Raw genomic sequence first — 23,779 nt, 5'->3', positions numbered from 1 at the left:
ATAGAAAGTCAGGGGGGAAACTTTTATTGATGCAGGGGCAGTAATGTGACCGAGGTTGATGTGATAAGTGGGGAGGGGTCGGTCGTATAGAAATGCAAAAAGCCCCATTTTGGGGGGGGGGGGAGGCTGCTTTGACAGTCTGCCCTTGGGCTGTCACCTGGACACATTAGCAAGACCTTGTCTCTTCAGCACAGCCTCAAGCTGTCAGGGAGGCCTTCGGGGGGGGGGGGGGGGGTCGAAGAGGCTGACCTAGACCAAGGTCTAGTGTGCAGATCCTTGCAGCCAGCTGAAGCCCGAGAACAGCCCATCATCAGTTACTGATTTCTTCCAGACCGATCCAGAGGGCCGGCTGCCTGGTGACGACTTGGACGTAAGCGGCGAGCGGCCCCACCTCTTTTCCCAGGATGTTCTCCACGTCGTAACCTGAGAACTGAAATATACAACTTCACAACACGCTTCATTTCATGAGAATGAAACCCACCTCCACATGAAAAACAACTTATATATATATATATGATTACACTGCAAGATCTAAATGCACTTAATGTCCCTAACTTTCACGTTATGATGCAGTCTTTATGTTGATCTAACACTTTATTCTGCAAATACTTGCTTCCCTGAAAGAAAAAAAAAAAAAGCATTGTTGCAGAAGATGAAGAAAAAGTGGCGTTGGTGCGACGTTAATAGTGCAACAACTGCACGCTAATTTATTCAAGAAAGCACTAACTACAGGAGGTGGAAGATTACATCAGTATTTTGGCAGCACATTCCTTCAACCATATCAATGAGCAGCATGACGAAGCCATTTTTATTGTTCGGTTCGGATCGGGCTTCATTATCTTGACATGAGCAAATGAGCGCACGTTTAGGACGTGCTGGCAGCAGACCAACGCTGTGAGGAAGGAGTTCACTCTGGTGTTATGTAACTGTGAAAAGCAAACTTACCTCATTCCCTTCCAGCGCTGCCGCGCTTAAGATGGACCTGATTGTCTTTTGGTGCAGCTTTCAGCAAGATAATAAAGACATGTATTCCTATTAATTATCCCCTCAATGCAAGTGCTAATGCAAATGCTGCCCTGAAATACTGCAATATTTGGGCAGAGGCAAAGTACTTCTGTCTTTGTGCAAGAAAGTGGCTCAAAGCTACTTTAAAAGTGGGAATATTACTATAAATTCACGCAAGTAAAAATACTTAATCAGCTCAAGAACCTTTTAAAGTGGACAAAAACTTATAGGTATTGGATAAAATAAAACCTTATCCTCTCACCTTAACCTTCAAAGTGCAATCATTTAAGGAAGAACTGAGGAAGACTTCCATCTGAATCCTCATGTCGGGCTTCTCGACCGCTGACTTACAAGAAAGGCAGTGGAAACGTTCCCTGCAGGAACAAAAAAATTAAGAAGTGATGATTTGACATGATGCTTAACGTAATGATGTGTTTTTTTTGTACTGAACTTACGGTATTCCTGCCAGTATCTCCAAGTTGTCTCCTCCACAGTGGCTGCAGGCAGGCCAAGTATAAGCAGAGCTCTCGTCCACACCGACTATCACTCCTGCAGGGAAAGAGAAAGCTTAGAATTTAATCTAAACACACAGACTCACCGCAGGGAAAACATCCAAGGACATTTTCCCTTTTTCATGGTTTCGATTTCTTTTCTCTTGACAACATGCTTATTTTTATTATTAACAGTTTCTGGGGGAACCACTGCTGATGGGAGCACAGCACCGACGTGAGAGCATTTTTGTGGCAGCTTGTAAAAGAGATAAACACATCCCTTTGCATTTGTATCAGAGATTGCGGTGATAAATGCAGTACCATGAACAGACTTAACTGCAAACAGAGACCATAAAGAAGATACTGAATATACCACTGATAAATTGTTCTCGCTCTTTCCGCTCTGAGGCTTTTTCCACTGGTAATTTCCAGAAGATAGAACTTGCGAATGGCATGCTAAAAGTTTACTCGTTTGCTTTCTTTTCCGGCCACCTGACCAAACATCCAGAGGGCCAGAGATCCCGAAAAAAAAAAAAAAAAAGGAGGGATCGCAGATTGATCTTTGCCCTCAACTGTGACATGAAGTCAACAGATGCAGATTCGACATCTGATTTAACCTGTTTCTGCACCACATTCACACAGCGAAGCAGAGTGATAGCTCACAATGAGGCCTTTTCACTGATACTTCAATCAACGAGGTCGATGCAACAAGCAGGACAGTTCGCGTCTGTTTTAAATTAGCCGAGCAGATCTAAAAGCAGCAAACGGTGCTTTCAAGGGTAAAGAAAGGAGAACTTTGGGGGGAAACTACACGGCATTCCATCAATCTTATTTTCACAAGCTCATCTGAAATTTAAGGCTTTATGTGGTGCAGTCACGGTTACTGCAAAACGGGGGGGGGGCGGATAGAAACCCCATGCTGGAGGATGACAAATAATAAATAACAAAGCAATGCCTTAAAGTCACATGACCTCTCGCCGAGTTGCAAAGTTGCATATGGGAAAACAAGCCCAAGTGGTTTTTCTTCCTCCTTGACAGCAACGCATCAGGCAAGTCGTGCAGGATTCACCTCAAACGAAGCGAGTTTCAGGGAAACTACAGGACTCAACGTGAGAAGGGTGGGGGCTGACCTGTCAGAGAGCAGAGAGAGTAGGGTGTGGCCTCCGGACTCAGGGGATCCAGTCTCACGAGTTGGGTCAGGGGCCCTGACAGAGAGTCGGACTCTGGTCTGGTTGAGCGCTCGGTGTCGCCACCATGATCGTCGGCGCACACCTCAACAACCGTCTGCTCCACGCCGAGCAGCACACCTAGACGCGGACATGTTAACACTGGAATGTGACGAGGGAAGGAAGACATAAGGCTTAAATAATCAAGAGTACCGACAGACTTAAGCCCAAAACCAAGCAGATGTGAACGGGAACAAACTTGGAGGAAGGGCAACCATGTTCACTAGCACTAGAGATAAGGTCTTCCCTCAATGCAGTCCACTTCCTCGTTCAATGCTGAGGTTGGAGCATTACCCACAATGCATCGGATCCAGCACATGTTAGTTACTGGGGATTAAATCCTCCTCAGTGGTGACAGCGGTTTATTGTTGTAGCTGATTGAGGTGGTGCAGCGCTAACTGTTTAACATATTTCATCAGGAGTTTCCAGGATCGGGGTCAGGCGGTACAGTAGAAATGTTGAAACGGCGCCGTGTCAGCAGTTTGAGGAGAGCTTGCAGCCAGAAGGCTCAACAATGAGCTAAAACGCGTAAAGTCCAATGGAGCTGCAGAGTCAGTTCAGACGTCTCGGGACAATCAGGACATTAGATACTGTTTTACCGTGGGAGTCCAATGGGTTTATTTGTCCCCATTTAAATATTACTCATCAGGCCGCAGCAATGTTTTACCGTGTTCTTTGACGGCGTCTCTAAATGACATGCGGCAGACAGCGGAGGAAAGCAGCGCTTCGAGGACAGAGGAAGTGAGCACACAGGACGTGTTCACACACAGGGCCGCTGTTCGCCTGCACGGCCTCTCTGGCTGCTCCTCCTGAAGACTGCCGTCTGTCAGCACCAACCAAACCTCGCCTTGGCCTACATCGCTGCACTGAGACACACACACACACACACACACACACACACACACACACAGAATCAAACAGGCGTCTAGAACAGCTTTTAACAGTGGATCTGTGTTGAGAGGGTGCGGCAAAGTCCAACACTTTGTTCTGAACTCTTATCTCATCTTGGCCAAAGTTTAAAGGTCTCACCAATCAATGGTTAAGAACACCTGGGCCTCACACACACAGCGATATGATCGCTGGTCTCTGCGTCAGAGCTCAGTCTTATCAGTGTCTGGGTTCAAATGATTTTAAATGGATGACAGAGTAGTCCGAGAAGGCGCAATGTTTATTACGTTCTTCAGACTTTAGTTAAAATGTATCAGTGTTTTATCGGGAATAAGGGGAAAAAAAAGGGAGAGAGATACACGCACCTGCTTTATTCTCTTGTACAAGACAGTCGCAGCAAAACTGCAGCGAAAGGTTTTAAGATCGCTCTGAAAGATTAAAAAACAGGCTTGAGATTGATCTATTAAAAGTAAGCCAGAGAGACAGACTGAAATGTTTTTAGATTGTGTGTGTGTGTGTGTGCGCGTAGGTAAATGTTCACCTGCAGTACGTCTCGTAATGTTTGTTTTGAGGGGGGAAAGTAAAGCAGTGACTCAACAGGTTCCACAGCTTCCACCGAGCTCTCCTGACCGGACAACAGGTAGCAGAAACTCGGTGCTGGACCTGCTGGTCTGCTGTCCTAAAAAAACACAAGAAGCAATCGTGCACATTATGAGCCAATATTTGTCCTCCGGTATTAAAGTACACACTGGTCCCTGCTTGCTTTAGAATGTTTTCTGTGTTTGTTGCATGTTTATTTGTGCCTCACAACGACGGCGGCGGGGCCTTGACCCTGTGCCCTCTATGCATGCTAAGAGGCCCCTACATGTACATGCATGTGTGTGTGTTTGTGGAGTGTTTGCAGGGGCCCACTGTAGGCGGTAAATATCATTTCGTTGTGTGCGTTTGTACTGAGTGTATTTAAGATATGTCGTCTAGTTAGTAGCACCCGGCTCTACTGTTCTCTGCAGTAAAAGAGGACAGAACATGCTGCACTGAGATTAAACATTTTAAAAACATTGCATATACATTTTGTTAAACACAAAAACACATTGTACACATTTGTATCTTCAACATGAATGCATTTCCCTCCCCATTACAGCATTTATATACTAAATTTCTGATAAAAACAAGACTACACGGTGCTACAGGTTGGCTTTAAAGCGTAGATCGAAGCAACGTTAGCCGGTGTTGCATTTGTTCAGGGCTTTATTGAGGTAGGCTGTTACAGCCCTGCATGATTACTGCTGCGAAACAAGCAGCCAATCAGAAATGTGCAGATGGGATGAAAGATTAAGCTGTCATCTTCATACGAAGATCCTTGGTTACATGTATCAAATATAAATTAGTGCGATGACACCTGACCCCTGCGACTGGAAAAATATGCCTTAAAGAAAATCTAAATGAAGAAAATAATTATGTGACGCACAAATTTAGGGGCCTCGGAAATGTGTGAAATTTCACTGAAACTCTGTCTGCGCTCTGTCCTGTCTGGAAAAGGCAAAACAGCAACAACGATCGACTAGATTGACACAGCGAGATGCGTTTGATTCCCATGAGCAACGATTATCACAGCTTCTGTGCCAACAGAAAAACATGCTTGACAGGATGGATTGACAAAACAAGAATCAGCCAACGTGAACACATTAATTATTTCCCGTTACAGACACTACTACTACTACGAAATATGCATGCAACATGTGTTAAAAAATAATTGTAACAAACCACATAATCACTGAGGAAAAGAGTAAGAATAATACTTTATAATGGAAATTGTCATTAATTGCAGCCTCAATTCCACTTAGAAAAATGAGAATACATTTCCCAACTGGGCTGGCTGACAATAGACGGTCCCTGCTGTGGTAAGAACTTACACTGGACATACTGGTTGTGTTTCCATGATCTCTAAGAGGAATCACTGGGGGCCACAGGCTGTCAATCAAGCTGAAAAGCCTGCTGCGCCTGAGACACAGAAAGAGGAGGTGGAAAGAAACATGAAGGACAGGGTGGGGGGGGGGCACTGAAAGGCTGTGGAGGAGGATAAAATAGTAAATAAGGAACTTGGATGGGAAGATAGAGAGCTTTCACAGCCAGTCTCACGTCCAGCGAAACGCGAATGTGTTCAGACAGAGCTGGTTTTAACGTCACCCGGAGTGAACAGAGAACATGCTTGGGCTGGCAGAGCAGATGCACAACAACAACTGTTTTTACAAGGTCTTCAGATACTGAACGGTGGGAAAATAGCTCACAGCCCGAGGAAATCACAGCATCATTGGCAAGAATAAAAAATTACACGGCTGAGAAAAAAACCAAACAATTACAAGTCATTTAAAAAGGGCCCTAGTGTAAATGCTGCCCACTCTCATGGCAATAGTGACAGACTAGAGTGCTGTTATACTATTTCCTTTATGAAACATAAATTAGAGCTTAAATTAGAAGGTAGGGACACCGGACAGGACATTGTGCACCTCTTGATTCCTCGTTTCTTTTATAAGAACTACAAGTTGAGTTCAGGGTGGCCAGTCAGTGTTAGTTATTCGTTCATGAATCGGCTGTCACATCAGTCGGAGGTAACAACCTGTTAGTCCGCCTGTAATCACAGGGCTCCTTTGTGTGGAACTGGTTCTGCAGCCCATTCAGGTCCAGTGAGGCCTACCCTGCGACGAACACTTTCAAACCCTACAGGACTCACTCAACTCGCGTTACTTTGGTTCCATGCTTACGGACATGTTGAGAAAGCGTTAATGCAACGTCGTCAAGGCTTCGCTGTAATTAATAATATGAAATTATATTCTCATTGGTGTCGTGCTGCTCTCGGAGAGTCTGTTCAGGAAGGCTACTTTCAGGAAATAATTTAACATCCTGGAAATGTTCCTTGTTGCTGAAGATTAGATGAGAATACTGATATCAATGTGCACATCATTAATTTTAAATTTGCCAAATGTATTGATTTTAGGCTCACTTCTTTTTGGGGGGGGGGGGGGGGGGGGGGGCTGATCAGATGGCCCTTGTGTGAGTGCTGGGGAGAGCTCATCCATCACAGCCCCCGACCACAGACATCCTTCAGAGCCATTATAGATGGCTGTGGCATTGGAAATAGCAAGGATATAAGCATGCCCCCCAGCCAGCCTCCAAACGTTCCCATGTCAGTTCGTCTAACTGCTTCTAATCTGGGATCCTGATGGTGGAAAATCACAAGGGACAGAGCGTGTACCTTGGTATCACTTTACATGTAAACACAGATGCACTGCTGGCAGCGCAGCACACGTACCCAGGTTAATGTGAGCTGCCAACATTCAATTATCACTGTGCTGTAATTGTGGCTGAACATTAAACATGGGAAACTAAAACTGGAGATTGACGCATCAATTACTCACTAAATGCAAATGCGAGGCCTTTTAGCTCGAGGCTCAGCGCCTCTCAAAAGAATATTTTCTCAACAGTTCATATTTTCACACACATTTACTCTGGGCTATTCTCCCACATGGATACCGAGAGAGATAAGATAACCTGTCATTTAGTATCTGCTTCACAAACTCGCAGTGGGCTCAGGCTGACGTTCATCCACGGTTGTGCACGGCCATCCAGACGAACGGGACGGAGGGCTCACCTTTCTCGAGTGACCCGTTGCACTACTTTAACGCCTCTAAGCACACAGGACTTCCCCTGCCACAGGCCGCAGTACCGGTGAAGGGCGTCATTACAGGGCAGGAGATGGAGCTGCACCTCGCTGAACATCCCATAGGCATCCTGGACAAGAACACAGAGCCTGGAGGAAACAAACAAAGAGCAAACACAGCATGTAGAGGTGAAATCAGACTTTTAATCAGATCAAATACAGAATCTAATCTAGAATCATTCTAGTTACACAGAATGTTTTTGCATCACTGAAATCCCTCGCTCTTCTAATCCGCATACATTTCAGTGACTCATCTTAAGTATGTAATGTATGCATTATTATCAGTATGAAACAGAGGGGCACAGAACCTTTCAGGTTTGAAACATGTCAAATTTTAGGCCGACAGAGACAAAGAGTCCGAGACATTCTTCAAATATGAGAAGCTATAAACGGTTACAGGTTTACGGCCATGGGTCCTGCCTGAACCTGTTAACGTAGACGTTATTTATCTTTTCAGAAATGCATTCGCATTGAAAACGCTGCTGTAACAACGAGCAGTTCAGATGCGTCTTTGTGCCAGACAAGTCAATCATTTAAATCCACAAGGAATGAATGAAACATTTAGCAAACTAGCGATAACAAGAACAAATCGCCCACTGCTCACAGTAGCAATATGCAGTTAAGCTCGGTGCTGACATTTGGATGCATTAATGCCTGCTGCTAGCTTGACAGGCTGCTGGTGACAGAAAAGCCCTTTGGCCCACAGACTTGACAGGCAGCGATGTGCTGCCGTGTATTTCTGCACTCTGCAGCTCCCAGTGACCGTGAAGCTGGAGCTGATGTAGGCTCCAGTATCCAGTCAAGCTCAGACACGGCGCTGTACCAGCCCCGAGAGTAAACAGTAGAGTTCATATCCCCGGCCTGGTTAGACAAGAAGCGTCAGGGAGGAGGGCTGTCTCGCATGTGCATGCATGTGCACATCCCACACATTGGGAAAGTTTTGAGAATGTTTTCAACCATCTGATTGAGCCTATAAATGTCTTCTGTTGGTAAACATGGGGTCCTGCCTGTGTTTTCACAGACCTGCAAATAGATATCTGAAAAAACACTCCTCTTGACGTCTGTGGGCAAAGGCCGATCTTATAACTGAGATTAGTCCCAGTTGGTTTCCTTCCTCACAATCCCAAGACCGTATGGCATACAGTGATTGCAAATCAACAAGCAGTGAGACAATCATTTTTGTTTTGTAAAAGGTGTTTGAGAAAAATGAGGATATTAGTCCCACAGTCTTGACTTGAATGAATCAAACAAATCAGTCTGGCCTAAAGCTGGTCCGTAAACATGGACTCAAGCTCCAACCTGACGCACCCCAGACGGGATCAGGTCGTCGGGATGATTGAGCGCAGACAGCTCTAAAGCGGCCCGAGAGGTCGAACAGAGAACAAATAGATCCAGTACGGCAACCAGCAAGAGTCAAACGGCGAGCAGAGATGTTCACGCCACTGTTTCAAACACACAACCTGATGAAGGTAAAACATAAAAAAAAAGGAAAGGAAAAGACGCCATGAAATTAACATTAACTGACGGTTTATCTACACAGAGACATAGAAAAGAGGTTTTGGATTTAGCTGCTACTTTTCGTTATCATTGTAGATTGATTTAATTTATTGCTTATTTAAATATTTTTCTCGACGTAAAGCTTTTACTGGGTGGGATTAATGAAATCGAATTATCTCACAGAACTCAAGCGTTTGTGCTATCTCTTTTCCATCAGTTCGCTGTTTCACAAACTCTGGTTCAACAACCGACCGTGACAGTTTCCCTGTCCCGCACTATGCTCGTTTCCTGGCACAAGTTGCCATAGCAACACAGTTTAAACTATGCTGAATTTATGCGAGTCTGTCTCAGTGCCTCGGCCAAGGAGGCCATGTGATCGCTCTGGTTTAGTTTTTTTGATCTTTGAAGTGATTAAATTTGGTCGATGAGCCAGGTCAAGATCTGGATACGGGACCTTTCTTTTTCTCCAAACATTTCTTTAGCATTGTCAAATAGGGTAGTTTTCAATATTTTGGCTAACAGAACTTTGCAAAGCACGTCTAGCACAAACCCCTATAAATGTGGCGACGGGTTTGATAAGCTTTGCTCGACAGCAATGTGTGAGAAAAGCTGATCAAAACAAAGATATACTGACCTTACAGATCATATATAGTTCCTTGATAAAAATCTAACGCCTGAAAAGCAAACGGTTTCAAACCACAAATGAGCTGGTGTCCTACAATAAACCGAGCCATTCAAATTATATATTTTTAAATTACAGTGTGGCATTTAAAGGTTAATTAGTTCCTTGGAACATCTGGGCACACTTGCCAAACATTAGGCAGACAGGATGCATAAGCTGAATATGAGTATACATTTGGTATACTTAAGAGTATTTACTGCAACAGTGATGGTGTTTATGTACATTATATTATAGAAATAAAGTTCAATTAAAGATTCCAGGGCAAAATCACCAAATCAATCTTTGACTCTGCAGCTTCAAGAGTCAGATTTGATGAGGATCAATGTTCACTTTTACTTTTAGTAGAGCTTGTCCAAACTTGAAAATGATTGAAATGAAACCGGACACGACACTTGACAGATATATATATATATATTTTTAGTGGCTCACAAGCCCACAGTTCCTCAACAGCAGCCCCTCACTCCCTCAGAGAATCCTCTGCCATTGGCTGCTTTCAGGAATTTGTTGTGAGCGAAGTGAATTCTCAGCAACTCAGCTTTTCTTCCAGGAACTGTGACCCACCGAGCCTGTGCAAACACACACACACACACACACACACTGGTGTGCATGCTAACCTACGAGCACATTACTTGGCACCGCACCGAGTAAGTGACCCACGCATTAAAGATACAGCAGAGAGGTCTCATTGGTCGGGCGGCCGACAGGCGGGATTCCTCTCTATGTGTTCTCCACCAATCGGTGCAGACCCAGTGATAAACATGGTTGTAACAGGATCCTCGCAGCACATTGTGTTCCCACTTTACCGCGGAGAAGGAAAAACACAACACTCAACTCTTCTCACTTCCTGCAAACAGTTAATCTTCTTGTTTATCCTATTCTGAATTTACGGGAACTTAACTCTTCAGGCATATATATTATCCTGGCGTCTCTGCTCTGTGTGTGTGTGTGTGTGTGTGTGTGTTAAACAGAGGCTAAACAGCAAACAGATCAAATAAGCATGCTGACCAGGGAAGTGAGTCACACAGGCTGGGGACAATAAGAGAGGCACAAACTGTCCTCGTCTTTCTACAGAATGGGGCCAGTGGGCTGCCAGTTTGGCTAACTTCCTCTCCACAGCCATCCTGGAAAAATACTACAAGAGATATTTCTGCAAATCACTTCAAGTCATAACCTCTTATGGATGGGTATAAGTATCAGAAGTGTTTGTGCACTTTACTGCCTTATTATATTTCAGAAAAACAAAATGGTAATAAAAAAGAGTGACACTAAAATTAAGGAGACAAATAACGAAATTCAGGCCTTAGATTATAAATCTCACAATGTTCAAATCCCACAGGGACCAGCAGGTGGGGTCATCCAGATTGTTGTGAATTTAAATCCTTATCATGACCTTTTGATCCCTGCTCGTCTTTCTGTTCTTTCACTAGTGAATGAGCTCGATGAGCCGAGTTAAGTTTGCAAAGAGGGAAGGTGGAAGGATGGAAGGGCGGGAGAGTTTCCGGTTAGAGCGCGGCGTTTGTTTACAGGCAGAAGCAGCATGGCAGAAGCGTGATGCCCTCTTAGTCAGCTGGCCCGTCAGCTGGCCCAGGTTCTCCTCCCCTCGCCTCTGGCCTCTTCGCTCAGAAGAGCCAATACGTTTCTTTATTACTCAGCAGAGGACAAAAACAAAATGCCTGGGGAGGGCCAGGCAACTACAGGTCAGGCTCGTTGGATGGGTTTCAAGTAGAACATTTCTGATTCATTGACTATAAAAAGACAACCCCAGTAAACCCGTAAGTATTTCACTCGCACAGGAAGCTAAGAACGGCGTGTACCATCGTAATGACCATTACTCAGATGCTCCTGGAATAAAATATGTACTTGTTTGATCATCATTTCAATCAAAACAAGACGGATAATCAGGTGGATTTTTCTTTTTTTTTTTTACAGTGGCCCCAATTAAACGTGAAGTGACTCATAGCGACAAACCTGCAGATAATATTTACCATTTCTCCAGTTCCCCCCCCTCAGCAGCGTGAAGCGTTTTACTGACTTTCAACTTGTTATTATTATTATTAGACTTATTATTATCTGTAAGACAGTATAATAAACCGAAACTATAAACTGTATCTAGGCAAGGTTAGCGAACAGCTGGTGAAAAAAGTGGCACATTTAGCTGCTGAGAAGCTATTCTCCTCTAAAGATGGCGACATATGAGGAGAATGAATGACTTCAAACCAGTGGTTATTGTTGCTCCGTGTTCGCTGGATGTGAAAACAGGTAGCTCCTATCCGTCTATAAAAAGGTAAGGAACAGTAGAAAATGCCTGCTGGAATTTCACTTCTAAAAAATATCTTGATCTTCCCAAAGATAATCGGTTTACTATCATGAATGGATCAACTAATGGCTACAAGCGGCATCAGCTACATCACTTTGCATTAATAAATGCGACACACCCTCAAATGAAGTAACTAAAGCTAAGAACGACCCCATTCAGGTGTTATTAAACTATGCTGAGAATAAGAGACACGACACTTTGACCCCCCCCCCCCCATATTATAAAGTGTGTAGGTCTTCTTTAGAGAGTGAATGTAATAAACTGCAAACCCATTCTACCCAGTGGGAGCGTGCGTCGGCACCAAGTCAACCCTTGTGGGCTTCCTGGAGAAAACATCATGCTGAGAATTGGCCAGAGTTGCTCACAGAGCGGCTGGATTCAATTAGGAATGTTTGTGGCCTTCGTCAAACAATGCCATATGGCTCGAGATTGTGGGAGCGCTTGGTGGGCTGTTCCCTCTGCGAACAATAGCTCGACCACTGAGATACACTTTATGCCACCAAGGAGGAGCGGTGCAAGATGACCAGCATGCAATATTTTTCTGACAGACTCATGCAGATGCAGATGACAGATAAATTATGATGCATTTATTCTGAGTCCTTTTTGGCATGAAACGACAAACCATAGGTCTCACTGGGACACTCATTATCTGCAACCCCCAACATTACCTGGTTTTGCTTTTTTCGGCAGGGGGGGCGGAGGTGGTCCTCGAGTGACCTCTGGGCTTACGAATGGACATGGGCGAGCAGTCCGGTAGAGGGATGGAATAAACTCTCTGCACCACCACCTCCACATCCTGCCCGACAGAACCAGCCTGGCCCAGGGCCTCGATGGCCTCCAGCAGAGAAACGCAGCGTCTCGTCAAAGTGCAAGATGCAGGAGCAGCGGCAGTCTGATGGAGAAAGAGAAGAAACGGTGATGCTGCTTCATGTAAATGACGCATCACACCTGACAACAACTCGTGCATTCATTAGGCGAAGAGAAGAAGAAACATTTTGCAGCATTTCAAAAGGGCATAACGTGCAGAATTTCATTGTACAGTTTGCTGAGCCATCACGTTGCAGTTTGAGTCAGTCCTAAAGGTTATTTGTCATTATTTTAGCAATAACACTATTTCAGCCTCTAGAAAACAAATAGCTGCTGCTTTTTTTTTCTTTTTTTAAGTGTTAGAACATCATATAAGATGATATTAATGTGTTGTACTCCTGGACAAAACAATGACTCTATTCTAGATGGCATTATCAGTGTTGACACTGATAATAATCACCAGGCTGCAGCACTACGCTCTGTTGAAACCACGTTTTCTTTGTTTGGTTAAATGCATTTTTACTTTTTTTTTTTTCATCCTATGGAATGCTTTTCTGACATTCTTTTCACTCCCACATCACAGCAGTGATAATTCTAGTTCTGTTCAACATGCACGCACACATTGTACTAATATATACAGCATATACACACCTATATATAGTCAACAAAAGTCATGGTTCTGAGCAACACCTAACATGATAAGCTCTTCTCTAGGCTGCACTGATGTCTTAAAAGGAAGGTGCAGCCAATGACTCCCTGCAATTAGTACTTAGGACAGATTTTGAAAATAAATTTAGATTCATTCATCCGTTTATATACTGATTTATTGGAGAGATGACATTTTTCTACAACTGACGACGCAGAAAAGGTAAATGAAAGTTCTGTGTTGTGTATATTAAACTATAATTATCCACATTTTCAGAATAACATTTTTATTCATTCAATCTTTAAATTGTGAAGTGTGCACACCTCTTCGGCGCCGTTGCCCTCTGTGGCTCTGCAAACCTCCAGCATACCAAATGTTTTACACAGCGAGTATGGCCGGCACCTTTCTGCAGGGAGCAGGCCCCGAGGAGTCGACGCGTCAGCCGGTTTCACAGCCGGGTAGACTTTCTGGCTGAAGTGTGTGTTCAGAATAATATCAACGCCAATACCCTCGATGGAAAGACTTTGCCTGCAACCAGATAAAGTTCATTCATTTTAGAGCAATGGTAGAGCAGCATTAATGTTGCATTCTACAGCATGGCTGTGATTTGCACTGAATGGTGCGAAGCCGTTGGAGCCATTATGAAAATCTACATGCTTAACGATGCATTGGGATTGTTTTGATAACGGAAGCAAAAAAAAAAAAAATCAGAATTTGAAGAACACCAAGTGGATTGTTGCACAAATTCAGGTGGGCGAGAACTCGAGACTGGATGTCGACCACCTCTACAGGTCTACAGGCTTGTGGGCGCATCTGTTCTCTCCCGCTGAAGTGGAACATACATTTTCCACATAGCTGAGGCTTATTAAGAGGCTACACCGTGCAGCACAGAACAGCTCAATCAATACACTCTCCAAATTTGACATCATTTGTGGAAAAAAAGACTCCCCGGCACATCACGATCCAACAGGATGAAGTCTTGCTGATTTTAATGTTTCAAGCTTGGAATGAATTTTTTACCTGCGTGAGCCAAAAAAGGGAGAAACTGAACCGAATTCTTGCACTCCATTAAACAGCACACACCTGAAAGGCCTACGAATAAAGGAACTTTAAGAGCAGCAAGATTATTGTTTGACATGTTTGCGGTCAATTAAAGCAACAATATAAAGTTGTGTGGTGATTTTTTTTTTGCCAGTGACTCAGAGCCAAACGCACTGTCTCTGAAACCGCCAAACGTGTCCCAGCTCGTCTCAGCCCTGCGACGATGGATGAACCAGGAAAATGACGCTGGGAAAGAGTTTTGTTTTGTTGAAAATAGAAGGGAAGACAATATCCTGAGATCTACTAAACACACTTACTTCTCGGGAGGTCCAGCTGGGATAAAATGAGAGAGGCCTTCATCACGCCCCTTAATAAGGCAAACGTCCTTCAAATATTTAGTCTATGCTCTTAAACAAGAAAATGTAAATTATGTGTCATTCTGCAAACCAAACAGAAGCATTATTATTATTAATAATTATCCATTAGTCAATGAATCAATAAGCAGAAGGTTGATATTTACATAGCTTTACGGCACACAAAGATGAAATCAGGTACCGGTAAACCCTTTAACAACAGCCTTGTACCAGAGTTCCATTCACACCCAAGAACAGTATTACTATTTAATTACATGTCATGATGACAGTCAACACGTTTAATCATGAAAGCATGATTACGTAATGCTTGTACTCTGAATATCAATGAAAAAAAATCATCTTTTTAAGAATGAAATTATGAATTTAAAAATAATCTGAATAGGCTTTACAACGAATAGACCTATTGTTGGAAAGTGAACTTGTATAGTCCTGTGATATACATGTTGACTTAATAACAAATGACCTCATACATTGTATAATGGTGATGTTTGTTCGGGATCAGTAATGTGACAGCCCGGCTCTCGGCGGAGCAGAATGTTCCGTTCGTTTCAACAACCAGGAAGTGTGACCCTGCTGAGAACAGGTGAGTGGGCAGCTGCCGTCATGTTACAGGTAGCCGGGGTAAAGGAGTGGCCCCGGCTGCTGCCGTCACAGCTTCACAGTGAGTAATGCTGTCAGGTATTTCCGCTCACGCCTCGGCCCACACAAAAGGTGTGGGAGGAGGGAGGAGCCAATCGATGCAAGAATCGCAGAGGTCCTCGGTGTCACGCCGGAAGCCGATTCAGGTATTTTTCCAAACGCATTCATGCCGCAGGTTCCGGGTTTTTCCCGCCACAACCTGTTCCGTAAGTTGAAGCTGAATAAATGATTCTATTTAGCTTGTCATGAGATTGACTCACGACGGTTTTATGATCATTTCCGGAGTTCTGTTGAATTAAAAATGTCGATTGATTTAAAAACGCTGACCAAAAGCAGCAACTGCCGATAGTAATTTCTGCACACAATAGAAGAGTGACGGATGCCAGGTCAGATGAAAAGTAATTCTGTCAAAGATGGAATGGGTGTGTTTAGAGGGGGCTGCGCTCTCTCTGGAGATGGAATATAAATCAACAACGAGGTCGGAGAGGTGCTGAAACCAGCGATACTCTCAAACCGACATGTGTTTTCAATCTCGCTGCTTGGGCTCGCTCCACTCGCTGCTCCCAAACGCTCCAGAAAATAATCCGACTGTGTTTTTTCCCCCCTTGCTTTCTGGAAATGACCTAACTACTGCCAGGAAGAGGAATGTAAAGCATTCCCTGGAGCTGTTGGTGACGTCAGTGCGCTGAGGAGGCCCCTGCGCTTCCGCCAGCTTGGATATTCCAGATAGCACTCAACCCAAACTCCCAACAGCTGGAGCCGACCGCTGCCTCCCTGCAACACTAAAACAGTCCAGAAACTAGGGGCTGTAATATTCAATGTTATGTGAATCTCAAGACATCATTTAATGATAACTTCTTGCTGCGATTGATCAGTTTTGAGTATTTTCCGATGCCTGCTCGGCATTCATTTGAGAGTCTGCTACTCATTGCCAAGAGACAATCTAGCAAAACATTATCAACATGGAAATGCAAGACAAAAGTTTCATTGATTAGTGTGAGCATTCATCTTCAACAGGAGAGAACCTCCAACGGTCCGTCTTATTGTAGATGCAAGTACGGTCATGTGTTTCAATGCTTCACCTCAGCTGATCAATAATGCAAATTATAATGAACAATAATTGTAGTCCTAAATCTTACAACAGACTACAATTCATCTTGAACAGCAGACCAGCAGTCCAAGATGAAAAACGTTAGCCTTGTTACTTTATGCCCCAAAGTTAAACTTGTAAAACGTATCTGATGTTTTTCATTTTATGAAAATACCTTTACTTTGTTGTCTACCGTGATAAATGAATCCTGTAGATTTATTTTAACTGCTGAATCCAACGTGCTCAGATCGCTTTAAAGTACACCCTGTGTGTTTTAATTCTAGAGGCTTCTACCTACATGCTGGGCAGCGACTGGCTACGGGCCGAGTTGTGATACCATGCTGGACTGTTTGCGTGTTAAACTTGCACAGAAAAGATTCTCTCTGTCAAATGGATCGAGTGAAAACAGCCCTGGAGTGTCGGCCCACATGGACGTCAAATGACATGAAGGAACATTGAGCCTCGGTGGCCTTTAAAGTTCCCATATTATAAAGAACTTACTCTTCCCATGTTTCTACACAACTATTATGGAGGGTTTGGGTCATTATCAACTCAAAAACAGCAAAATAAACCACCCAGTCGATCCTGCGTAGTTCTGTAATCAAGTACAGAAACGCGTCTGGCAGAAATCCACGTTTATGTTACGTCACATCGTTAGAACGTGCACATTCATTGCGTGCATGGTAAGAGGGACGCTGTCCTGCAGCATCTGTTTGCTAGTTTGACCAAAGACTGTCACAGATATTTCATACGTACAAGAGTATAATATGGGCCCTTTAAGCAGCCGCTCACCATGGGGGGTAAATATGGACGACATCTCCTGGTGCAGGGATCAGCTGGGCCGCGGTCTCTCTGGTGAATAACACCAGCATGGGTCCTCTCTCCTCAGTGACAGGGTTAAGGTGCTGGTGGCCCTCCCTGGGGGGGCGATGACATTCACAGTGGGCCAGTTGCATGCTGCCCTCCTCCTGAACCCCCAAGACCTCCAGCACCAGCACCCCAGGCCGGTCCACTGGAGATCGGAGCAACAACAACACAGATGTTGAGTGCGTGTGCATGGAGTGTACGCACATCGTCACAGACTCTTGCTTGCTCTCTGTGGGTCTCATTATGGGGTTGTTGAGGAACTCGCTCTGCGTCCGGGGGATGGAGCAACTCGCTTTAAGCATCAGAGCACTTCTCGCTGCATAACTGTTAGCGATATTACTGACCGAGGCTGAGCTGGATTCCCACTGGAGGGGAGTGAGCAAACGTTTGGAATTTCACCACGACACTGCCTTGTGCTTTTGGCCCGGGTAATAAAGCTGACAAAGATAAATCTGAGGAGTAAATCAAGAAAAGGCCGCGAAGCCACGAATCAAGTAAGAGAAAACGGAGCAGCTTGGCAGCAGATGAAGCTGTGCATAAAGCTAAATGCACTGAATGGTGAACACTGCAGAACAACCGGAGTTCAGCGACTATGAGGGAGGCCAGAGCAGTATTTCAATATAGAGTAAATATTATCAAGGGAGTGGTCGTGTTCAACATTCATTTGACATGATAGTTTGGTGTCTCGTTTGTACTTTTAAATCACCAGCAGCAGCAGCACAAACTCACATCAGACACAAGTCCTCCAACTCTCCACTAATGATCGGATACGTTTTGGGTAGAGCATTATGTCAGGAAATAAGTCACACATGAAAGGTCCTACATCAGACTAAAAGAAAGATAAGCAGGAGATCTGTCCGTTCGCAAATTAGCAGTCGTTTAGTTAAGACGATTTAAAAACTGAAGGCTTGTTTTTATGACTTTTCTTGCTCTACAAACAAAAATGTCTCAGAGAGAAATATTTTGGAAACTGCATCGACAGCTTCGCGCTACAACTCTTCCACACATCCTCGAATCATCGATGGATCGAGATCAGAGCAGGGCGGTGTTGTCGCTCTACGAAGGTGACCCTTTAGGTCGTCAATTTTGTCCTATTATTTGGAAATATTCAACAGCACAACACAAGTGGGTTTTTATTCACCACAGGCGGGGAAAGAAGACACTTAGTGCAATCAGCTTCCTGTCACCTACATATTCAGTTCAGAGCCGCAGTGATTGATGTACTGTCAGCAACTTCCCCCCCCCCCCCGGCGCGGCCTCTCCATGCAATCACACACACACAAAAAAAAAGACTCACGCCTGCACATCCCTCTCACAAATCATAGTCTATCATGAGGCAACGTTTGTATTGATCACCTGCAGAGGATCCAGAACTGGACTGGTGCCTCCAGAAGCTGACGGCTGACCTTTGTCTGCACTGGAGTCGATGCAAGCGCTCAGCGAGACCTCCGCTGTGCACATGAGGATAAATAGATGATGTTACTCGATAAGTTCAGATGGCGCGCTCGGCTCGAAGGTGAACACGTGCAAGAGTGTTTGTTTCCAAGAAAAATACACGTTTTTCTGCGGCAATAAAGCAAACTGTGGAAGGCTACAGGCTACACCTGTCGGAAAGGTGGGCTTAGAGACAGCTATGACATTTAGGGCCCACATCATGACAGCAGGTGGCCCTTTTATCATCAGCTCTGCTGTGGAAACATCAGCAATAACGTTTGTCATCTGGCAGCCAGCAATGTGGTACTTTCTTGTCTTATTACAAGATAATAAACTGCAACAATGCATATCTTATTGTGACAAACGCCTACATCCAGTAAAACTCTGCGTGAAAAGCTGAATGCGACATCATAACGTGATTCTGAAAAGCAAACACGGACCGTTGAAACTTCCGTTTCTTCTTGGCTGAGTCTTCAGGGGTCTTGGACCGCTTGTCGATCGGTTTCTGAGGCGTCTGCAGCATCGCCTGGGCCAATCTGAGCCAGTCACCGACCGACCTGGAGCTGCCGTCGCCAGAACGGAGCGGTAGGCTCTGGGAACGCAGCCGGCCGGGGGTCACCTCGGGGCCAACGCTCTCACCGTCAGACCCACGGCCCGTCACCTAGAGGTAAAGTTTATGTCGAGTTCAGCATAAAAGAAATAACCTACCCCGATTTCATTTTTGAACAAAACTTTAATCAAGTTTCAAATACATTATCGCGAGTGTTTTGGGCAAATAAATAATAAGTAATAAAAATGAAATGTAATCAATAAGCTCTAAACTACGGAGGGTGGATGTGATCAACATTTACAAGATAACAAAATAATCTTCTTCTTTTTTTATTGCTGCATCACCACTCACTACACCTGAGAGGATCGGTTCTCATGGAAAAATCCACGAGTAACCTGAGTTCCTGTCATGTGCAGACAAGACCAGCATACCAGGCCCTCGCAGCCCTCGCAGCCAACGCGCTCTCTGATTTGAATCAACATGACCCTGCTAGGCTGAGCGCCAGCAGACGTCACACTCCAACCAGCCACAGAGAATAAGGAACACAATGTTCCTGGCCCGGGCTCAAAAATGTTTTCTCCCATTGCTGAACGCATTGAAAGCACACAGCTCTGCGTACCATCGCCCACTCGTATGGTTGCTGTAGTAAAAAAGATTTATTTTTGCTGTTCCGCTCTATCGACGCGACCCCGGTCTGACGTGACGCTGATGTGGCGGCGACAGACGTCCCGTTAAAGCCCGCGACACGCTTCGGCTGCGATGCGGACACTCAGTCGGCCGCCTCACAGACACGGATGAGCGTTTTCAGCGCGACGAAAATGAAAACAAAAGTTGGCGGGCATGCATCATGCGAGTCACTTTGCAATAAACTTGGACCGGGATCCTTCTCTGCGTCCTGTTAGATCCGGATTAATTTGCACGTGCAAACATGCCAAAGGATTCAAGCTAGGTAGCACGTTGCTGTTCTAAATAAATAAATCTCTGCTGTGTGCGTAGTGAAATACGATACTAAACTCCACGCTTCATCATATTGATCCCATTACGGACAGTGCAGTGAGTGATAACCAAACTGTTATAACACCACATACCGGTAAATGTAGGCGCAGCGATATTCATGAAACTAAAGTTAAGCGTCTTTCTAGCTGATCTCTGTCCAAAAGTCTCATGTCAGGTGATCTCAAGTCGTCTTTGACCCCAGAGAGCTGATAGCAGCAATCTGAAAAAGTGTGACGAGGGGAAGTAGCTGGGTCTGTGGCGTCGATGCTAATCTGGTTACAGGCTTCCTTTGCACGGCCTGCAAACTCGGCGCTTCATCCACGGGCTGTCGTTACAACTAAAGTGAGTGCACAGTTTGAAGAACCTCATTTCATTAGTGATTGCAGTATTGCAAGACCCTCTGCTGAAATTAGCATAAAACTGCAATCTCAGTAATCTGGCAGCAAGTATCTGATCGGTTGTGCGTTATAGTGCGTGCTGAAGTGGTGAAACGCTGCGTGTCGTCTCAAAGCCTCCACCACTCCTTATACATTCTCTCCATGCCAGCCCTGCCTTGGACAAACACGGTCCCTGAATGACTTCTGAGAAGGAGCAGTCGTTCCAAGTCTGCACAGCCAATAGGAGGCCCCACAAGAGGAAGACAGCTCAGTGAGTGCACAATAGTGTACATCGTTTTAACGACAATGCGCACTCTTCTCTCTTGTTATATAGCGTGTTCTCACAAAGTTCATGGAATAGTGGGAAAGAAGGCCCATCCCAATTTCCCGGAGCTTTGGTGATGTCATTGAGCAAATGACTCATTTTGTTTTATAAACAGGCCAACCCCCCCTAAAAATGTCCAATTTGCTTAAATCAAAACAAAAAGGGTGAAGCCCCACATTTAGGCAGCTGAAAACAGTTAATAATCAATAATACCCCATTTGTGTGCTCATAATTTTACCAAATGTAAAGCAAGTCCGCTGTGTTTTAAATACTTTTCAAAATGAAGCAACCGTTTCCTCTTCATACGTTTCCATCCATTTTACGTCCAACTTTCTGGCTCATGAATAAGCGGTGGCTTTTCCCTACACACTGAATCGCTGGTTTACTGCCATCTCCAGCTTGTGAACTTTGACTCTTTTGAACATAACTTGAATCTGGAACGTTCCCCGAGCAGCACTGGTGTGAGACTGCAAGCCACCTATAATAAAATGAGCCGAAACAGCTAAAAAGACACGGATACAAAGACTAAAAGCGAGACAAAATATCACAATAATTGTTTTACTATATTTTAACACAAATATGTTCATTGCATGATAGCCTAAACTGATGGCAAAGCCCATCAGGCTTAGAATAGTGAAAACAATGTTATCTGTTGTGTTACTGGACACCAGGAAAAGTACTAAAACTTCTGGTTCTACTTGTAGCAAAACTGAACACACGGAACGCTTCTAATTAAAAACAGGCCATGTGAAGCGTAAACGGTAATGTGGTACCCCCTAGTGTCAATCTGAGCGTATAACACCTTTATGACACGAGTCATACACAGTACATCCTCCAAACTAACGTATTGTTGTTGTTCCAGGGAGGTTATATCAAGATTATTCATGCACTTGTGGTTCCCAGGAGGCGGCCGAACGAATGAGAGCAAATATAAAATAAATATTGTTCACTCACATTTTCAGCGTTTTCGTCAAGAGAGTCGCAGTCAGAGATTTGCTGCCCATTGTCCTCAACTTGTTCCTCGTATTCTTCGAGATCGCTGTCCGTGTCGATAACAGGAAGTTCTCCTGAAGGAATACACAAAACAATATCAAATACTTCACAGAAACAACCGCTATAAGTTTGACTCGCCCCTTTGAAAATGAAGAAAGTGCAGGATGTCGGATGGGATGATTGATAATTCTCTTTTTGTCCGTTGTGGTAAACATGACATGTCTGAGAAGTCTTTATTTTAGCTCAGCACATGTGAAAGGTCTGATGTCAAATACCAGCATCTTATGCACAATATTTCTATCCTTTCTTTAACTGCGCCCACTCAAGATCACCATATTCGTATTTTAGGTACGGACATACGTACCTAAATACATCATACATCATGAGGTCATATTCAGCATGTGTGTACCATTATCAGGACGGAGCCGGTGCAGCTCTCTGGTGCACGACTGAAGCGCCGTGGCGTTCCCCGCACTACGAGGACGTCGTTGGCGCCGATCCGGGGTCTCCTCGTCAGACCGGTCACTGTCACTGGAGGTCCACGCAATGTGCACGGCGTCCTCGTTACAGTTAACGCCGGTCTGTGTGGAGCGTCACAAACACAATGAGCATCAACAGCGTGAAAGAATCGGGGGGGAGGGGGGGGTAATGGGGGGGTAATGCAACACAGATGATCCAACCTTGATCCCTGGCGTGTCCTCAAAGCTTTCTCCACACTTCTTCCAGCTCTTGGCGGAAGAGATGAATGAAAGTGATGATGATGATGATGATGGCTCTCTTCCCACTTTTTGTAAACTGCTTCCGACATTGTCCGGGAAAGAAACACCATTCAGGTCCTTGTAGAGTCTTTTACGCTTTTACAATGACGTGAACAAATGAAATAGAGAATTTACAGTTATGTGAAATATTTTGAATGTTGAAATACATTTTTTTTTTTAAAGTGCAACATGACGTTCGATAACTTTAGCTCTTATTGTTGGCCCTGGTTGCCCTGCATTATTATTATTATTATTATTATTATTATTATTAGTGTTAACTGTGACAACCATCAAAAAGACAGTTTCTGAGACATGAAGGAAACTCAGTACACACATGGAAACTTAACGGAGCCGTGGCTAAGCTAACTAGCCTATCCTTTAGAATCAGCATAGAGCAGATAGCTGCGTGTTTCTTACCTTTCTTGAAGACATGGCGAAAAGGTAAAAAATAACTTTTCACCACTGCGAGTGTGTCCACAAAACGTTACCTAATATTATTTTACCTCCTGCTTCCAGTTGCTAGCATACTAGTAAGCTAAGCAGGACGCCTCCTCTTGCTCAATCTGAAGGTGCGTTTGAGTTACTACACAGCGTGGGCCGGAGGCCGTCCGTGCGTAAACTCTGCATCCCGAACGATGGACCTTCCAGTGGATTTAATGAGTCACCACGTAAACCCCGTCAGGCGTCGTTCAGTCAGGTAGAATCTCAAGGTGCCTTCCGTCACATAATCTACATCACTAAGCACAAATAATAATAGTACCTAAAATTAGGTCAGTAAAATTGGCTTCTACTAACAGAACTACATTTCATTAATACATGCCACTTTTACTAGAGTTAAAATTATTTCTACTGTTAGTACTTTAACTCGAGTAAAACAATTAAAGAATGGATACCTCTTTTACTGCACTCATGCTCTGCGTTGCATGGCTCTGTGGCGCACATATGAGCAGGTATAATAAACCACCCACCTTTAAAGTACTGCATTCGATAGCTTACTGATAACTGCAGGAGATAACGTCAGTTCTCACGACTGAGTCGTTGCACCGTTAGTGACAGTG

The 23,779-nt window shown here is 44.3% G+C and overlaps 1 protein-coding gene across 1 annotated transcript; it reads right to left on the bottom strand.

Annotated features, from left to right (window-relative positions):
* Positions 1-16: 16 nt before the first annotated feature.
* Positions 17-23,225, bottom strand: spidr (scaffold protein involved in DNA repair). Its single transcript, XM_068748649.1, has 20 exons — positions 23,139-23,225; positions 22,644-22,817; positions 22,373-22,544; positions 21,925-22,037; positions 20,690-20,704; positions 19,163-19,383; positions 18,645-18,739; positions 17,214-17,433; positions 13,601-13,805; positions 12,493-12,716; positions 7,260-7,418; positions 5,524-5,611; positions 4,152-4,289; positions 3,976-4,038; positions 3,390-3,588; positions 2,627-2,824; positions 1,461-1,554; positions 1,268-1,379; positions 946-1,002; positions 17-430 (listed from the first exon to the last, which is right to left on the bottom strand). Exons 1-20 carry the CDS (start codon positions 23,151-23,153, stop codon positions 311-313), a joined length of 2,682 nt encoding a protein of 893 aa, XP_068604750.1. The 5' UTR covers positions 23,154-23,225; the 3' UTR covers positions 17-310.
* Positions 23,226-23,779: the final 554 nt, after the last annotated feature.

The sequence above is a fragment of the Brachionichthys hirsutus genome, chromosome 15, assembly GCF_040956055.1.
Source record: "Brachionichthys hirsutus isolate HB-005 chromosome 15, CSIRO-AGI_Bhir_v1, whole genome shotgun sequence".
Lineage (NCBI taxonomy): Eukaryota > Metazoa > Chordata > Actinopteri > Lophiiformes > Brachionichthyidae > Brachionichthys > Brachionichthys hirsutus.
This window is presented reverse-complemented; position numbering and strand designations above follow the sequence as displayed.

What these genes read in the sequence shown, in the direction of transcription:
- spidr (XM_068748649.1), bottom strand. An exon ending in AAGAAACGGAAGTTTCAACG is followed by an intron (nt 18,740 to 19,162) that starts GTCCGTGTTTGC and finishes TCATGTGCACAG; the next exon opens with CGGAGGTCTCGCTGAGCGCT. An exon ending in CTCTCTCTGCTCTCTGACAG is followed by an intron (nt 1,555 to 2,626) that starts GTCAGCCCCCAC and finishes CTTTCCCTGCAG; the next exon opens with GAGTGATAGTCGGTGTGGAC.